This window comes from Centroberyx gerrardi, chromosome 2 (genome assembly GCF_048128805.1).
Source record: "Centroberyx gerrardi isolate f3 chromosome 2, fCenGer3.hap1.cur.20231027, whole genome shotgun sequence".
Lineage (NCBI taxonomy): Eukaryota > Metazoa > Chordata > Actinopteri > Beryciformes > Berycidae > Centroberyx > Centroberyx gerrardi.
In genome coordinates, this window is record NC_135998.1 from 23,140,956 (window position 1) to 23,157,445 (window position 16,490).

Sequence of the window (16,490 nt, forward strand, 5' to 3'; positions counted from 1 at the left end):
ATTCTATAATAAATGCGCAACCCTGCCAGGCAGAGTAACTGTCAAACATTATTCAGAATGACTGACAGGCCGGCTTCAACTTTCCAAATATCACATTCAGTCACACTTGGGCCTGAGAACGCGGGTGAATCTTTGTGTGAAAAACGAGCAGCCACTTTCTGAACAACGGCGCACAGCAGTGTGTAAATCCGGCTGACAGGACCAGCACCGCCCGAACGCTGGGAAACATCATCCATTACGCTCCCATCACATCGCTGTATCCACGCAATTAAATTAGTGGCCGACGAGGCTGCCGGCGCAGGAGTGGCACACAGAGGGCTAACGTTAATGATGGAGAGGACGGACAAAAAATGATAGAGGGAAGATTACAAGGGAATTGGTCAGGAAATACCATTACGCCATGTACAATATTGACATGGGCGGGTGGACGAGAGAAAGAGGGAGAGAGAGAGAGAGAGAGAGAGAGAAAAAAAACATGGTACATATCGTGTCGGAGGTTAAAAAAAAAAAAAATGACTCACTGGTGAATAATATATACTTGGGCGTTCATGTAAGCTGGTCACCATATGTATCTGTTTTTATACTGTGTAGGCATGCTACATTGTTGTTTGTTTTCATGTGTCAGACAGAGGAGGTTGATGACTCAAAAAGTTGACAGGCCTCGGTAGATTGCACAGTAAAAAGGTATGCCCAAAAAAGTCTACTATCACGACTGAACGTCCGCTTTTGATTTTTGTGCTTGTTCTATGCCAACGTACCATATACAGCGCTCATATAACAAAAGCTCAGTGGGCCAGCTGGAGAGCGCACATGGCTATGATCCATGTCGCGGGATAATGCCCGGGTGATTTAGAGCTAAATTGCACTAATAATGTGAAGGGAATCGATTCCATCCCTCTGTTACTGTGTGACCGAAGCTGGACCCGGGGGCTGGCAGAGGGAGGAGGAGAGGGGGGGTGGGGACAGGGGGGTGGGAAGAGGGGCGGAGGGGGGGGAGATAGAGGGAGATGGCAGAAGAGTATCTGTCTGCGAGCTCTGAGAACATAAAATAAGGCCACTCAGGCTGTAAACATTGATTCGCTGGGGAAATCCAGAAAACAAAAGCAAATGGAGGCAATAAAATTTGCTGGGTGTTGGGGGCGGGGGGAGGGCAGTTACAGGAGTCTGACTGTGTCAAAGGTAATGCCAAGGAGTTTGGTGAGGGGAAAACGGAAATTACACAAAAGGACTAAACTTTCCATTTCTCCACTCCTCATTTTTTCCCCCTGTTTTAGTTAGTCTGATAATATGATCCAGTTTATTCCCGCAGGCTGCACAACCCTAACGTTTCTAAACATCCTAACCAAAGGTCGCAGTTTTTGCCACACACAGATAACACACACATACGCTCATGCCCTTCTAGAAAATATCAAGTTCTGTGCGTGTTTGTGCGCTTGTGTGTGTGTTTCTCCGTTCACCGGGAAAATAATTATTCGTGTTTTCCTCTGTGCGGTAATAACCTGATGATGTTCCCCTCACTTTTCGTTATTTTTATATGCCATTGGTGGATAAGCGCAGCACAAGATTTTATGATTTTCATTTACATAAGTATGATGTCACTCAGGGGAGGAGGCAAACATACAGACGTAAAGGAGGGGGAGGATGGCATAGACGGAAAACAAATTCAGGAAAAGAAGTAATAATGCTCCGGTGGTAGATTTCTAAGCTGTAGCCTTTGAGACAGAAAATAGGAGATGCGGTGGGAAAGTCAGGAGGAAAAGCGGCAGAGAGAAAGGATGTGCTGGTCGTAATATGATTATAAATGAAGGGGGAAAGGGGGTTTAAGCCTCTGCTGTCTCTTTCAAGGCAGGCACACAACACACTCCCAGATGAAACTCATGTTAATTTGGAAATGTAAAGTAACAAGATGCCTCTCTTTGGGAGAAACAAAGGAGGTTTGAAGTTTCCATTCGAGGTTTCTTTTGTTTTTCCTCTGAAAACCTTTTTTTTTTTTTTTGGTCATAAGCTGACATATGCAAGGGGGTAGGGTTTCAGGTTGTGTGGGGATGTGAGCTGGGATTGGTTAGCAGGCTGTGCTACAGGAAACCACAGGATGTGAGTCTGGCCGTAGGGGCTAAGCTACAGTCTGAGAGACACACAGCCACTCACACACACACGCAAACAAAGATACGAGCACCCGAGCACGCACACAAAATGACACATGCACATGCATACCATATACACACTGCACAGCCTAGTCTATTCCAAATCCTCATTTCTCTCCTTGCCTCTTTTGTAATCAGCTTTAACATGCCCTCCTTGGAGATTTAAGTCCTCGCTTGCTCTCAGAGAACGAAGAGAGACAAATTAAGTGAGAGAAAAAGAGAAGAGAGAGAGAGAGAGAGAGAGAGAGAGAGAGAGAGAGAGAGGGTGTCAGGGGAAAAGAGGGGAAAAGAAGGACTAAAGAGTCTGTTCTGCTTGAGAGCGCTGCTTGATCTCATACAGTAAATGTTCTTACTGTAGCTGCTCTTCGTGATGGAACTGATAACAGGAGATTAAAAGCTCATTAAGAGGCAATTATATAGCTCCGTATATGCATTCAAGGTAGAGGTTGCTTGTGTGTGTGTGAGTGTGCGCACGCATGAGTGTGAATTCAGACGTTACATCAAAGTCAAAGGCAGGGAGAGCACAAAGACTGCGTGAGGAACAGGGAGAAATATAGACTCGGGGTCTCCATACAACGCCCTTGAAATGTTAAAGGGGAGCAGAATGTTTCACTATACAAAACACACACATTCATCACAAATAATTCCATTTTGTTCTCTTTACTCTCTCTGCATACTTCTCTAATGCCTATTCAAAATGAGTTATTTCATTAGGTGGGAATTAGAAAAACACTGGGATGGACTCCCGAGGGGAACCCCCCGCATGTTAAAGCTGATGGAGTTCCAGTGTTTTTCTAAATCCCATTCTCTCTCACTAGCCTTTCTCTTTCCTGCTCTACCTCTTTCAACCCCAAACCCAATCTCCTCTTTCCTTCTAACCCCACCTTTTTCTCTCTTTCTTTGAGGCTCTTCTGTAATCCCCTGATTATAGTCACACTTCCATTAGCTGTAGGCTGTTTCTGCTGAGGTGAGCTTTCTCCACTAATAGCACTAATAGCTAGTGGCTCTGTCTGTCATTCTGTAGCCTGGTCCCATAGAACAGCAACTGACTGGTACCACACTGGGAGTGTATGTGTGTGTGTGTGTGTGTTTGTGTGTGTACTGTATGTGCACACATGTATGTTAATGCACAATGGCTTGATTTCAAAATGATGTGCCGAGCCAAGTGGGCAGACTTTGTTGATCGCTGTGGTATAAAGTGTGGCAGTTGTCATAGATGAGGATGGTTATCAACTCAAAGTTTCTCTATGAGTGTCTTCTTGTGTGTTTCTGTATAAGAGCCTGACCACAGTGTAATTAACATTAATAAGCATTCAAATGATCATCTTACTTTTCATCCATGTTGGCAGAGTCTTTCGATGTGAACGGGACAATCTCGTTGCAGGTCACTTCAGAGCCCTCCTTGTTGTCTGCTTTCCCATTGGTTCTGATGAAGGGGTCCAGCTCCCCGTTTACTGAGGCAGGTGGCTTGGTCCCGTTCTCCAGGTTCAGCAGGTTGAGATAGGACTCGGCACAGTCCACCTGGGAGGGGGAGAGGGGGGTGTTTTGGAGGGCCCATGCGGGCGTGGAGGTAATGGGCTGGTCCAAGGTCTGGCTGTAGTGATTCTTCAGATTCAGAGACAGAGACCTCGATGATGTGGAAACTGAGCTGCATGATGACTCCTGGCCATCTGGAATAAACAAGTAAAATCAAATCAACAAAATTTCACAATTAAAGACAACAGTGAGAGACATGCAGAGGAGGAGGGTCACAGATCCAATCACAAACCACTTGTGATCTATTTCTCTTTTAAACATTTGATGTCTTTGTAAATCTCCCTCTTGTTCTGGCCTATCTAAGCACTGACTCTCATTACAGAAAAGAGGAGTTGGCACAGCGCCAGTCGCAGCTATTAAGCCGACCATGTCTAAGATTAGCAAGATTAGCATTCTCTAGCAGAGGGGCTAACATGATTAATACAAGCGTGAAACATGATGTGTCACTTATGTGAACACACATATAAGAGCTACATACATAAACACTGATAGATTCACACACATAAACACACACATAGATTCACACACACACACACACACACACGCACAATCATAGCTACACACACTCACAGACACACTCACATATACACACATCAATGTGCACACCCACGCTAACACATACATCCAAGCACACACACTTACACACACACACACACACACATGCAAAAACACAAACTCGCACACACCTCTAGCCTTTGTGGTTTTTCATTATTTTGGCAAGAATGGGAGTTCTTTAGCTACTGTAATTACAACCCTCCCCAAATAGCTCCCCTTTGGGACAGTGTGTGTGTGTGTATGTAAGTGTGTGTGTGCACTGCGCCCGCACGGATATATCCAACATAATGGTAATGGTGTTAACACAATCAAAGTCTCTCCTTGAGCGCAGTCTGTGAGTGTGAGAGAACAGCACCTAAACCCATATTGTACAGTATAATCTGCTATTAGTTTAGATCTATATAGCTGAGCTGATTATAATAACATACTGTATATGCTGTCAGTGACTCCATTCACAGTATTATGCTGTGCTGATACTGTGGCCACAACAGCTCAAGTGATCTCTCTATGTTACTGACAAAAGTCGCCAACTGTTAATGCATGGTTGTTTTGATTATCAGGGTTATATAACATCTACATAAACATTTCAAAATGAAATCTTTAGATGAAGATCCACATAATTACATTCTGAAATGTTTTCAATGATCAACATAATTGTAGTTGCATATTCAGTGCAACTCATTTAGTGTGATAATATAATATAATATAAAGACTATATATCGCCTGAGAGCACAAAACCTCTTTTTTCCTCAAACTATTACATGCGGCCAGTAGACATCTTCCGATTCGTTCAAAAATACTGTAAAACATGGTAGACCAGTTAGCTCACTATCTTTCTCTTTTTTCACTCTTTCTCAATTCAATTAGCATGCATTAAGGCATTGAATTAGTCTTCATTACCCTTGACTTAAGTGCAGCCTTTGATACTGTGATCAAAGTATTCTCAATGTTTAAAAAACCTTGCTGGCATCCACCACACTGCTCTAAACTTGTTTCGCTCATTCCTGCCTAAAAGATCCTAACTTGTTATCCTAGATGGTAACATGTCTGCCTGTTCTGAGGTCTAATTCAGCATCTCCCGGAGTTCAGCTCCCCTCAGCAATATTATCTGCAAGTACAGAGTTACTGTGTCACTCCTTGCAGATGATACACGACTTTACATAGCAAGGAAATGTAATGATACACAGCTAAATAAAACTGAATCCTTTCTTTAGAAACAGATGGACTTTTTTCTCCTCAATGCAGATTAAAGTAAAATGCTCATTTTTATAGTCGACCTTAAGCTGCAACACACTCATATATATGACCTCTCTTAATTTCAATGACTGTACAATTATCCCAAAGGATTCTGTCAAAAATCACCTCTCCTTTGAGGCAGTATCCAAAGCAGCATGTTTTCCCTGAAGAACTATCTCCAGGATTATTTCTCCTACCTTGATGACCTAGAAAAAACAATTATTCCCTCCAGAATCAACCACTGCAATGCATTACTCTCTAGCTGCCCAAACAACTTCTAATTCTAATGTTTGGTGGTCTAAAATTTGGTGCACATACTTAATAGTCATATATGATCAAAATCTAAAGTTTGGTTGTAATTGGCATGTATGGATGCAGCCTAGGTGCATTTGGTGTGGTCTTTCAACTGTTCCTACCAGTCAACTAGCCAGTCCCTTACTCTGTGTGTGTCTTTTCGCTTGAGACTCCTGTTGTGGCTGTCCTGGTTGTGTTGACTGTGGGGAGCGGGCCTCCAGCTCTTTGAGCTGCTGCACAAGCAGGGCAAGGTGCTGAAGCAAGTCCCTGTTCTGCAGCAGCAGCTGGTGCACACGGGCCTGGGCCTCCATACGAGCCGCAGTCTCCGCCGCCATCTGATCCTTCAGCAGCTGCACCTGAGGTGTGGAGAAAGAGCCAGGAAAGTGGGAGGATTAGAGCAGGGCCTAGGACACGGTAGTGTGGGAGTGTGTGTGTGTATGTCTGTGTGTGTATGTGTGATTTGTTTTCTATGCAAAAACTAGATGTGACATCCATTAGTGATGGAGAGACAGAAAGAAAGGCCGACTAAGAGAGACAAACACACAGGGAGTGACGATACAAATGTAACAAACATACAATACAAACACTGAGAAACTTAACTTCTGTTTATGAGTGTGTTTGTCAGAGTTTGTGACTTTTCTGTGTCACTGAGTTTCCTCTGAAGGATTCCTTTTTCTATTTCATGCCTCAGTTCCACCATGGCTCCCCCCACAGAGTGACTATAATCCTCATTATAGAAAGAAAATCTAATTTGAATTCCTATCCCAAAACCTGAAATTGAAAATAATCATGGGCTGGCACTATTTGTGTACATAATTCACCGTGTGGTAGATTTTGCTCTGACAATGGCTGTCTGTGAATGTAATCAATTGGAATGGAATGAAAAAATAAATAACTATGCATTTGGGTTGAGGATCCTCAGTTGACCTTAAAAGTAGGATGCTTGATTCAATCTTCAGTCTTGAGACGTATTGTTACAAACTTCTGTGCATTCATCTGTGTTTCTGGCTTCTGTTTCATCCCAGTTTGTGTCTTCTACCACTGCACTGACTGTCCCTCCATAACTGCGTTGGCACTGCCCCCTAGTGGTATAGCATCAGAAAGACAAATACATAGATGGGGAGGGGGAGGGGGAGGGGGAGAGGGGGTGGGGGGTTTGCCAAATGAGGCCCCTTGACTGCGAATAGCAAACTGAGACTTGATAGATTGTGTTGTACACTGGTAGTGAAGGTAAAGGTCGTCTCCAACGGTTTCTATCCTGCTGGACAGTGAGCGCAGTAGCAGGGTCTCAAGCATATAACAAGTGGACTATGTCTGTATATCTTGTTCTAAGTTAAGCACTCTGCAGGTGGAAACCTAAATAGCTGTGTTGTATGTGTTTAGGAAGATTAATACAGAACTCTAGGCTCTGCTTTTGATTTGCCTGCATCTGATCATTAAAGCAGGGATCCCCCATTCTGGCATGCTTTTAATTCTGTCAGAGAGGCCCATAGATCTGCACAGATTTCACAAAATCTGACAATCTATACAAGTATGTCCAAAAAGTATTATGGAGTTTTGTGTCCCTTCCCTTCCTGGGAGACAGCATTACAAGTCCAGTTGATGATTCCAGTTTCATGTTATACCATAATCCATGTAGGCTTCCACAAGCTAACTGAAATAAAAATGAAATGGTGCAACACAACAGGATCTCATCATATCTCATCAATGCTAGCATAACTGAAAAAGCCTGGAATTGTAATGAGCCAAATAATAATTGTGTGAACCTTAACCCTTGTTTGGATGATCCAATGACTGAATCCATGACCCGCTGACAATGCTAAGAGTCAGGTTCAGCTGTAAGTACTGAAACCTGCCAAATTGGAGGCTGCAAAGAGCCAAAGCACTTTACAAAATGGAAAGATACACATGCCATGTGAGTGGCTGGCTTTCACTAAAAGTGGGTGAGTATGGAGTTCAATTTGTTTATGACTTTGATCTCCTCTCTAAAGAGAGACTATTGACTCTGCAATGAACCTATCAATGGAATAAGAGTAAAAGAGAAAAAGGTCAGAAGAAGCAAGCATGCAAAGTGTCTCATTTGTAATGCATTGAAATAGTGAAAAGGAAAGTAGGAAAAGCAATCTAGGGCTAACAGAAGGTTCAAACTCACTTTCAAATTTGGTCATACTGTTTTTAGCAGTGCAAAATTGCTCCAAAAATCCCCCCACGGCATTGTTTTACACAAACTGCACAGTGTTTAAAATCGTCTGTGCATCTCTCTCTCACCTGTGCCACGGCCACCTGTGTGTGCTGCTGTTGCTGCTGTAGCTGGTGCTGGAGGAGATGGAGGTAGTGTTGTGACGCCAGCGGTGTGACAGATGGAGAGCAAGGGCTGCTGGGAGAAATGCCTTGGGATGTCACCGTGAAGAGGGACCTCCGATCAAAGTCCTGGCCACGCGAGGAGACGGAGACACACACACACACACACACACACAAAAAGTGCTATTTAATCTGGCATGACTAGGACATAATGAACAGGTAGGCCATGGACAGTCCCTGGACCATCAGTTGTACTAAAAACAAGCCTGGTGGGAAATTTCACTCCATCTCTTCTTATTCTTAATATATATATACATATATATAGTCCCAGGTTCTTCCTCTACTGTATTTTTTATCTCTGTAGTTCTCTCTCTTTCTCTCTCTCTCTCCATCCATTGGTTGTGAGCCTCTCTGCTCCTCCCTGAAGATAGTTTTATGTTTGTTACCTTGTGGGTACATGGCACACTCTCATACTCCAATGTGGGCCTTTCCAAACAGCTAAGCAATCAGACAGTTTGTTTTAATTCAGCAATATAATAGGTAAAAATAGGCTCTATGTGTGACTGGTCTGCAGGTCTCGACCTTCTGTCGGCTGCTGCTCAGATTTCTGTATGAATTGAGTTTAAGAGGGAATACCAATGCATTTATTTAAGTTCATACATTATTTCTCTGGTCTATGACAGTTAATATAATTTGTGAACTTGAACAACTCTCCAACAGAGCCAAAAAAAATATATAACAATAATTAATGTGGTGATGTCATGAAGCTCCTCCATAGAAAATGAATGAATGGAAAAGGGAAAGGTGGCTGTGAGGAGGAGCACCCAGGGGGATTTTCTGAGGATAAGGGTGCAGTTTCTAGTCCATAACAGATCAGACTCAAGTGCGGTAGAGCACCTTTAAATATAAAATCTCAAATAAAATTTTAATGGGTCCACAAAGTCTCCCATTCATTGTGAATCCCATCCCATTCACCCCTGTCAGAGTCACTGTCAACACAGAAGCTACAGATGTTGTGGAGATGTTGCATCTTGATGACATCACAGGTTTGAGTCTTGGTTCTCTGGTTTCTGGCTCTGGGAGAGAACTGCTCAAGTTCACAAATATTGACTGGACTTTCCAAGGCACCATATGAATAAATATTCTTAAATTGAGTGGTATTCCCCTTAGGTATAGCCACCTCCTCACCATATTCCCTGACTCAATTCCTACCTGTGGTCATCTAGAGCAGTGCTTCTCAATCCTGGCCCTCAGGACCCAGAGCCATGCTGGTTTTCATTCTAGCCATCTAATCATGGACTGTTTACACCTGGGATGCCAGGTGAGTGCAAATAAGCAGGATTGAGAACCACAGATCTAGGGACCCCTGATGTTAGTCCTAAATCTCAAACCTCGCGCACTCACTTTTCTCCTGTGTTGTTGGTGGTGTGTTGACCTAGTGTCAGTGTCAGTCACTGACACTGATGAAGCCCTGATGAACGAAACATCTGACAAATAAACCAGACTTTTTATCTGCATTTCACTTCTCTTGATAAATTACCATACAGAAAGCATCAAACCCTCCATAGCTTCTCCAAAACATTTGACTCAGCCATCTCCCTCTCCCCAGTCTCTTTCTCTGTCTGTTTCCATTTCTCTCTATTTCTCTCTCTCTCTCTCTCTCTCTCTCTCTCTCTCGCTCTCCTCCCTCCCTGCACTCCTCCATGGACGTTTTGATGATTTTCCAGATGATCTCTAGTGGCACAAATGTTTCCTGGAGAAATAGGGCTTTCCCTAAGCAGCTTTTCCCCTCATCTCCCACTTTCCCAGTGTAGGGATAGAGCTATTGCATTTGTGTGTTTCTGTCTCCAGGGATATCAACACAAACCAAGAGAGATGGGTTTAGTGTGTGTGTGTGTGTGTGTGCACGCGCCTATGTGTGTGTATGTCTCCGGTGAGATAAACAGGAAAAAGTCATGTCAAATGTGATCAAGTCATAGGCAAACAAATAGAATTCATGCAGGTATCATCCCAGAAGTTGATATTGCTGTCATGAAAAATAATACTGCATATTGTAACTCCTACATCACACCTCTAGAGGGAGGACTAGCACACTGTGAAATGCAGCACCTGCAACTGCAAGAGAAGGGAGGATATCAGAGAGAGAGGGCCAGTCAGTCTGTCTGAGAGGGCACCAACAGTTGAACATGACTTCAAGAGAGGAGTGAGACAGATGAAGAAAACAGCAAAGAGGAGTGAGACAGATGAACAGAGGAGAACAGCAAAGAGGAGTGAGACAGATGAAGAAAACAGCAAAGAGGAGTGAGACAGATGAACAGAGGAGAACAGCAAAGAGGAGTGAGACAGATGAACAGAGGAGAACAGCTATGATGAAATGAAGTTTTAATGGGAAAACAGTTTTTAAAGTGAAATTTCTTGTTTGGAAATTGACATTGTCATTACAGAGACTAGAGTAAAAGGGAAAACTTAAATCAACATGAAAATAAGTTATAGCTTGTTGTAATATTACCATATCTATAGGAGAAATCCCTGCGCTCACCCTTGCTTTATTTGGTGCGTAAGAACCAATCAAATATCTTCAGTGGAAAAAATGGTTTGCACTCAAAAAAGAAATACGTTTTCCAAAACCTTTTATATTCTCATTATATTCTTTTATTTTTTTTCTTTTATTTTTTTTAATAAATGCAGAAGGGAAATCATGCACAGACGTTTAGGCACTTTTCCACTGTGATATTACCATGAAATTTTGTTCAGACCTGAAATTTACATAATGATGATTTTCTGGGTTGTTTCAAACAGAAAATACAATACCAAAACTGATTTAACTTGATGGAATCTAGTCTTAATGTGCTTCAAAACTGACCTGATAATTAAATTTAACATTAAATCATATTCATCCAGTTTCCCATTGAAACTGATGACCTTATAGAACAAAAACCATACTGACCTTACATAATTATACGGTTCTATCTGTGTTTGATATTCTGCGTTCAGAGTGCCATGGGGGTGCAGGCCCTGTTGAGCTACAAAGATAGATTTCACTAGCCTACATAACAGTTTTGCCAGCTGGGATGTCAAAACTTTGATGCTCAGTATCTCAGAACTGCACTCCACCCAGATAGAGCCTCATAACTCCAAGCTCAAGACTATCCCTCTGCTGTGGGTTTCCACTTGAACAGCTCTGTCTTGGTCTTAAATGATGACATGTGAGCAATGTTTTGCCGTAACTGGAATATTCCCTTCTGCTTACAGTACACAGGAATGGCTTTAGGTATATGGAACTGGCATTTGGCTTGCATGCAGCCTTTCTAATGCTGGTATGTTGGAGGCACCAGACACAAGACACGCTCCCCTGTCTCTCTCTGTCTCTCAACACTGCCAGTTTTCCATCTGTCTCCCCCCCTTCTTTGCGTACTCCAGATCTTTCTGACACTCCCTCTTTCCTCTATCCTAGTCTCTCACTCCCTCCTTCTTTCTCTCTGTCTCTCTCTTACCCATTCCCTTGCTCCTTGCTTATCTCCATGGAGCAGATGTTCATGAACCTCTCAATGGGATTATGGTGGCGTTTCTCAAAAATCAAAGGGAACGTCCTGGGTTTTGGGATTAGGTGTCCTGCTTTCACAGCCACCAGGAATATTCAGGTTCTCCGCTCCACTCCCACTCTGTTCTACTCATTTCTAGCAGCGTGACAGCAGCTGTGCCACTGCGTCTACTGCACTGACTCCGGTGACAAATCCAAAGCAACACACCATGGCTTGTTCACATCTTTTCATCTTATCAGTGGCAAAATATTAGTGAAAGGTAAGCGGAAATACAGAGTTAAAAGAGCATAATAGTCATAATAATTTAACATTACGTCATAAGGATTAAAAGTCTGCCAACCCTAAAACACAGTGGAACAAAAATGCATTACCTGATGCAATAGGGTTGAAGTCATTTTGCTACTTATTAGATGCCAACTTGGAACTGTGACTAGACATGGAGAACAGCAGCCAATGATCTGGTCTGGTACTGCAGTAGATGACAAAGCACTGTACTGTATTTCCTCAGGCTCAATGAGCCCTTTGGCAGCACTATGCCCAGATAAAAGCATCAAAACGCCGCTACAGTCAATGCAATGAATCAAGGCAGAGCCAGTGTCCTGTAGCTAAGGAGAGAAGCAGTCTAGAGCAAAGACAACTCTAATCATTAAAGTGTGGATGGATGCTACTGCTACCTCGTCCCTGACCTGCTGCTGGGGTGAATAATGGAGGGAAACCTTTGCCACAACTGTAATTTGTAGGCTCCACAGGGGAGTTGAGAGTAAACATAACACAATTCCACCATTACGCACACTTTCACTAATCAGGAAATCACAGAACTATTTTTCTCTGCTGCAGCACAGACTGCTGTGGGGTGAAAGTGCGTTACTGGCAGCGTGATCTAGTTTTGTGGACGGTCAGGTCACATTGTAAACAGTAGAGGTTGGTAGAAGAATATGCAATGAGTGGAAATGGTGCAGTGCTGCTGCTTTCCGGGCTGGGAATATAAATATAGCAGGTGGTCGCTTCTCTTCAGTTAGCATTATTCACCCTAGTGTGTGTGTGTGTGTGTGTGTGTGTGTCGTGCGTGCGTTCTGTCTTACTATGATGGTTTGTCCCGGTTTGACCACGTTCAGTTCAGCCAGACTCTGGAGTATTTCACTGACTGCCTGTTCACACAGCGAAGCTCCTGCTGCAGGCTCTTCTCCTCCTCTTCTTCCTCCTCCACCATCTTTCCCGCCCTCCTCTTCCTCCCCTTGCTCGGCTCCCGTCAGTTTACGACCTGGAGACACAAACACCACAGTGTTACCGCCATCTAAAGTGTTTACTGCGTGTAAGAACTGGTGAGTTGCATGGCTGGATTGTGTTGGGAACAGTAAAACTACAGATACTGAATGATACTAAGGCCTGAGAGAACACCATTAAATCTGTTTACAGTCCAGTATAACTGGACAGCTCTGTTGCAACTGTTTGATCACCAGTCTAAAATAATGAGCCAGTGAGGTTGGACCGTTCCATTTAAGCCGTGAATTGGCATATAATTGCGGGAAACCGGGGCAAGGTCAAACATTGGTCAGGGGGCGGAGGGAGGTGAGGGACGGCCCGAGGAGACAATGAGGGGAACTTGATACCCAGTAACGATCCTGGACGTGTCCCCATGTGTCCCCACTTGAAAATGACCAGTGAAGGCTCATGAAAACCACACGTTCAACAATGACATTGTTCAGCTCTGATGTTTATGGGGCTTATGGGGTTTGTGGGGCAAGTGTTACCTTGTGAATTTGAAAATGCATTTTGTGCAATTATTGTGATTATCGAAGTGATTATTCGTTTTACTTAGGGAATCGCTATTTCAGTGAATTTCTTAAAGTTAGACCATGAAGAGATGGGAGATGAGAAAGATGTTAAGGTAGTTTGTTTCAGGGAATAAATGAAACAGATTTTTCTTTTCTTGTTATCAACCCAAAATGCCACTACAATCTGAGAAAATGAGCAAATATCTTAGCAGCAAGACAGAGTTAGTAAAGCAGTTTGGTGTTTGTATGGTATTTCGTCTGTTTGGCCTACTTTGTGTTTTTGTCTAGAAAGGATTAGCTCAACTCTTGGAAGGCTGAGGGAAGCAGCAGATACAGGATTTGCACATCGCTGAGCAGCAACACAAGTTTGCAAAGGGACTATGACTCGTAAAGTTAGCTGTGAACAAAGATCAAATATTGGTTGGCTGTAAGATTTCAAGATTTTATTGATAGTTTTTAAGGCTTGCGCCTAGCTAGATCTCAGACCTTTTAACCCCTTATAAGCCAGAACGCAAGCAAGGCTCTCTTGGCAGCCTTATTTTATTTTTCTCAAATCTACAAACTACAAACACTGTGCATCAACCATTCAAATAATTGAATGTACAGTACCATCATAAGGTAGGCCTATTATCCCTTACTTATGTCTTGTCACATACAGCCTAAATGTGTAAGAGAAGGCATATGTTTGTGTGTGTGTGTGTGTGTGCTTGTGTGTGTATCTCACCATGACTGGTGGCCTCCTCTGAGGACTTGTCGCTCTCTCCATCCGCCTGTCCGTCTGCATCCTGCTCAGCATGCTGCAGACTGAGCTTATGACAAACCTCAAAGGCCTGACCGACCGTCCGCACAATACGCATGGCCTGGGTCTGACAGAGAGAGAGAGAGGGAGAGAGAGAGAGAGAGAGGGAGAGAGAGGCAGAGAGAGAGCAGTGGAGTGATTGAGGACAAAGAGTGTCTAGAGTGTAATCCTATCCGTCTCATTACAGCTCACTGATAATACCAAGCTTCTGGGCCAAAACAGCCAAACGCTTGCAGGGAGAAACACAGACAGGTACTGTACATATCATCAGTTTAGAAGGAGGCAGAGTGAGAGATTGCTGATAACGGGTCTGCCTCTCCAGAATATATAGTCGTAATCATCTTACTATCTACTCTGTATTCGCTGCAGCCTGTGCATTCTCAAATTCTGTAGTATAAGTATTCTAAGTTCTATATTCTATAAGTGCAAATGAAGATATCAGAAGCAGATAACTTTCTTATTGACCTTAATGACCTTGATAATAAGTGGAATTGAATTTAAGACCAAATCAAAAACAAAAATAAAGAAACAAAGCTGGCAAAACCAGTCTATTGCTGATTGAACATAGCTAATGAAAGTTCTGAAACTATAAATGGTAATATTTATATTTTGTGATTAGGAGCTGTAATTTGTCTTTTTGCTGCATCTACTTTTCCTCAACCTGACTCATTTTCTACATTTCCCAGAATTCCTTTTAACAGCCCCCACAGAGCGTGCCTGAACTTGCTCCGTTCAGCTGTGGTTTTCACATGTAGGTGGAGAGCAATAGTGAAAGTGATAGCAATAGAATGAGCAGGCGAGAACGTTTTTTCCAGGGAATAAAAGTGATTCACGCCCCTTACTCAAAACGTAACATGTTTTGTGGCTGATTTGCATTATGGACTATTAAGGCCATACTGTCAGTGGACAAATTGGTCTCTCTGCCTCTTCTTCGATGGTTTTCCTCCTGTATGATTGTTCAACATCAGTTTAAAATGATGAGTCTAGAAAGAAGCCCTTTTTTATTCAATTCTGAGGGACTGACACCAAAACTTGATGTTTACTATTGGTGTTTTAGATTGCTGAAAAATTTTCTCCTATTTAACTCCAATGCAGCCGCACTGGAAATTTCTCAACATGACATCACGTTGTTATCATGTTATTATTACCCAGGTATCCGCAGGAATAATAGATACACACCACCAAACGACAAAATGGACTCAACTCAGAAATGCAGGGTACATCACCAATAATTGTTTTTTTAACAGCGTTAAAGTGTTAATATGGGGGATTTTTCCGTTAAGTGACATGATGTGCAATTATGTTTAGTAAACCAGATATGATGAGAAGAAACATTTGCATATTCTATCTGTATTAGTGTAAGAGTGGACATGCAAAGACAAGAAACAGACAATGTATTTTAGATTTTTTTAAGACTTGATTGTACATGTTCATGGTCAGGAGGTGCATGGATGGACTCTTACCTTCTTCTTGGATTTGAAGACATTACACCTAAAGGAATTACTGGAGCCGTCTCTAGCAATGTAGCTGAAGATCTTTAGGTCCTGGGAGTCATGAGACACGTAGAAAATCCTGGAAGACATTTTCCTTTACTGACATGACGCCAATCTTAACCATTCAGAAAACATTACTCACACCTCAAAACATAATTCATCCTTTTCTTCACCATCTGAATACCTTCTGCTCTCAGAAATGACAGAGATGATGCAGCAAAGTGACAAAATTAGATGACCACAGCAAAATTAGGGAGGAAAAACTGACTTATTTCTGATATAAATCAATCGAAAATGCTATACACACACATCAGTTAATGGGTGACCATGTGGGCAGAAGGCCCCCCCCCACTGAACTCTGTTTACCACTATATTCGTGCCATCGCTGTCTGGCTTTGTCCTTGCCAAGCCTGGACTGAGACAGTCTGCAGTAAACTGGCAGAGCGAAGGGTCAGACCTGCATCTCCATCGCTGGCTACGCTGCTATAAAACATGTCCACTGGGAACCAGCCAAACAAATTATGACCATAAAAAGCTTGGCTATTTAAAAGCCACATGATGGAGAGCATACATCCCCATTGCAGTCCCATCACACACACACACACACACACACACACACACACACACACACACACACACACACACAAACACAAGCCTGTGTAATTATATTTACATGAGCACACACGCAGTCCCTTGATAAGGTGTGGCTTTGCCAAATAAGATCCACCCACAGCAACATACATTATTTACAAACACGCACAAATCTCAAAGTGCACAGAATCACACAAGCTGGTCAGGCACTCAACGTTAAGACA

At 42.8% G+C, this 16,490-nt stretch overlaps 2 protein-coding genes across 3 annotated transcripts in view; one reads left to right on the forward strand and one right to left on the reverse strand.

Annotated features, from left to right (window-relative positions):
- Positions 1–16,490, forward strand: part of st6galnac6 (ST6 (alpha-N-acetyl-neuraminyl-2,3-beta-galactosyl-1,3)-N-acetylgalactosaminide alpha-2,6-sialyltransferase 6) — a 216,061-nt gene that overhangs the window by 162,409 nt on the left and 37,162 nt on the right. The window lies entirely within an intron of this gene.
- LOC139921682 (carboxyl-terminal PDZ ligand of neuronal nitric oxide synthase protein) overlaps positions 1–16,490 on the reverse strand; it is a 52,689-nt gene that overhangs the window by 9,040 nt on the left and 27,159 nt on the right. For both annotated transcript variants that reach the window (XM_071911979.2, XM_078287608.1), the window contains exons 5-10: positions 15,646–15,754; positions 14,108–14,249; positions 12,691–12,869; positions 8,034–8,195; positions 5,911–6,121; positions 3,475–3,814 (exon numbers count right to left, since the gene is read on the reverse strand). In XM_071911979.2, the coding sequence (XP_071768080.1) occupies positions 3,475–3,814; positions 5,911–6,121; positions 8,034–8,195; positions 12,691–12,869; positions 14,108–14,249; positions 15,646–15,754 (1,143 nt within the window). The remainder of the gene's footprint in view (positions 1–3,474; positions 3,815–5,910; positions 6,122–8,033; positions 8,196–12,690; positions 12,870–14,107; positions 14,250–15,645; positions 15,755–16,490) is intronic.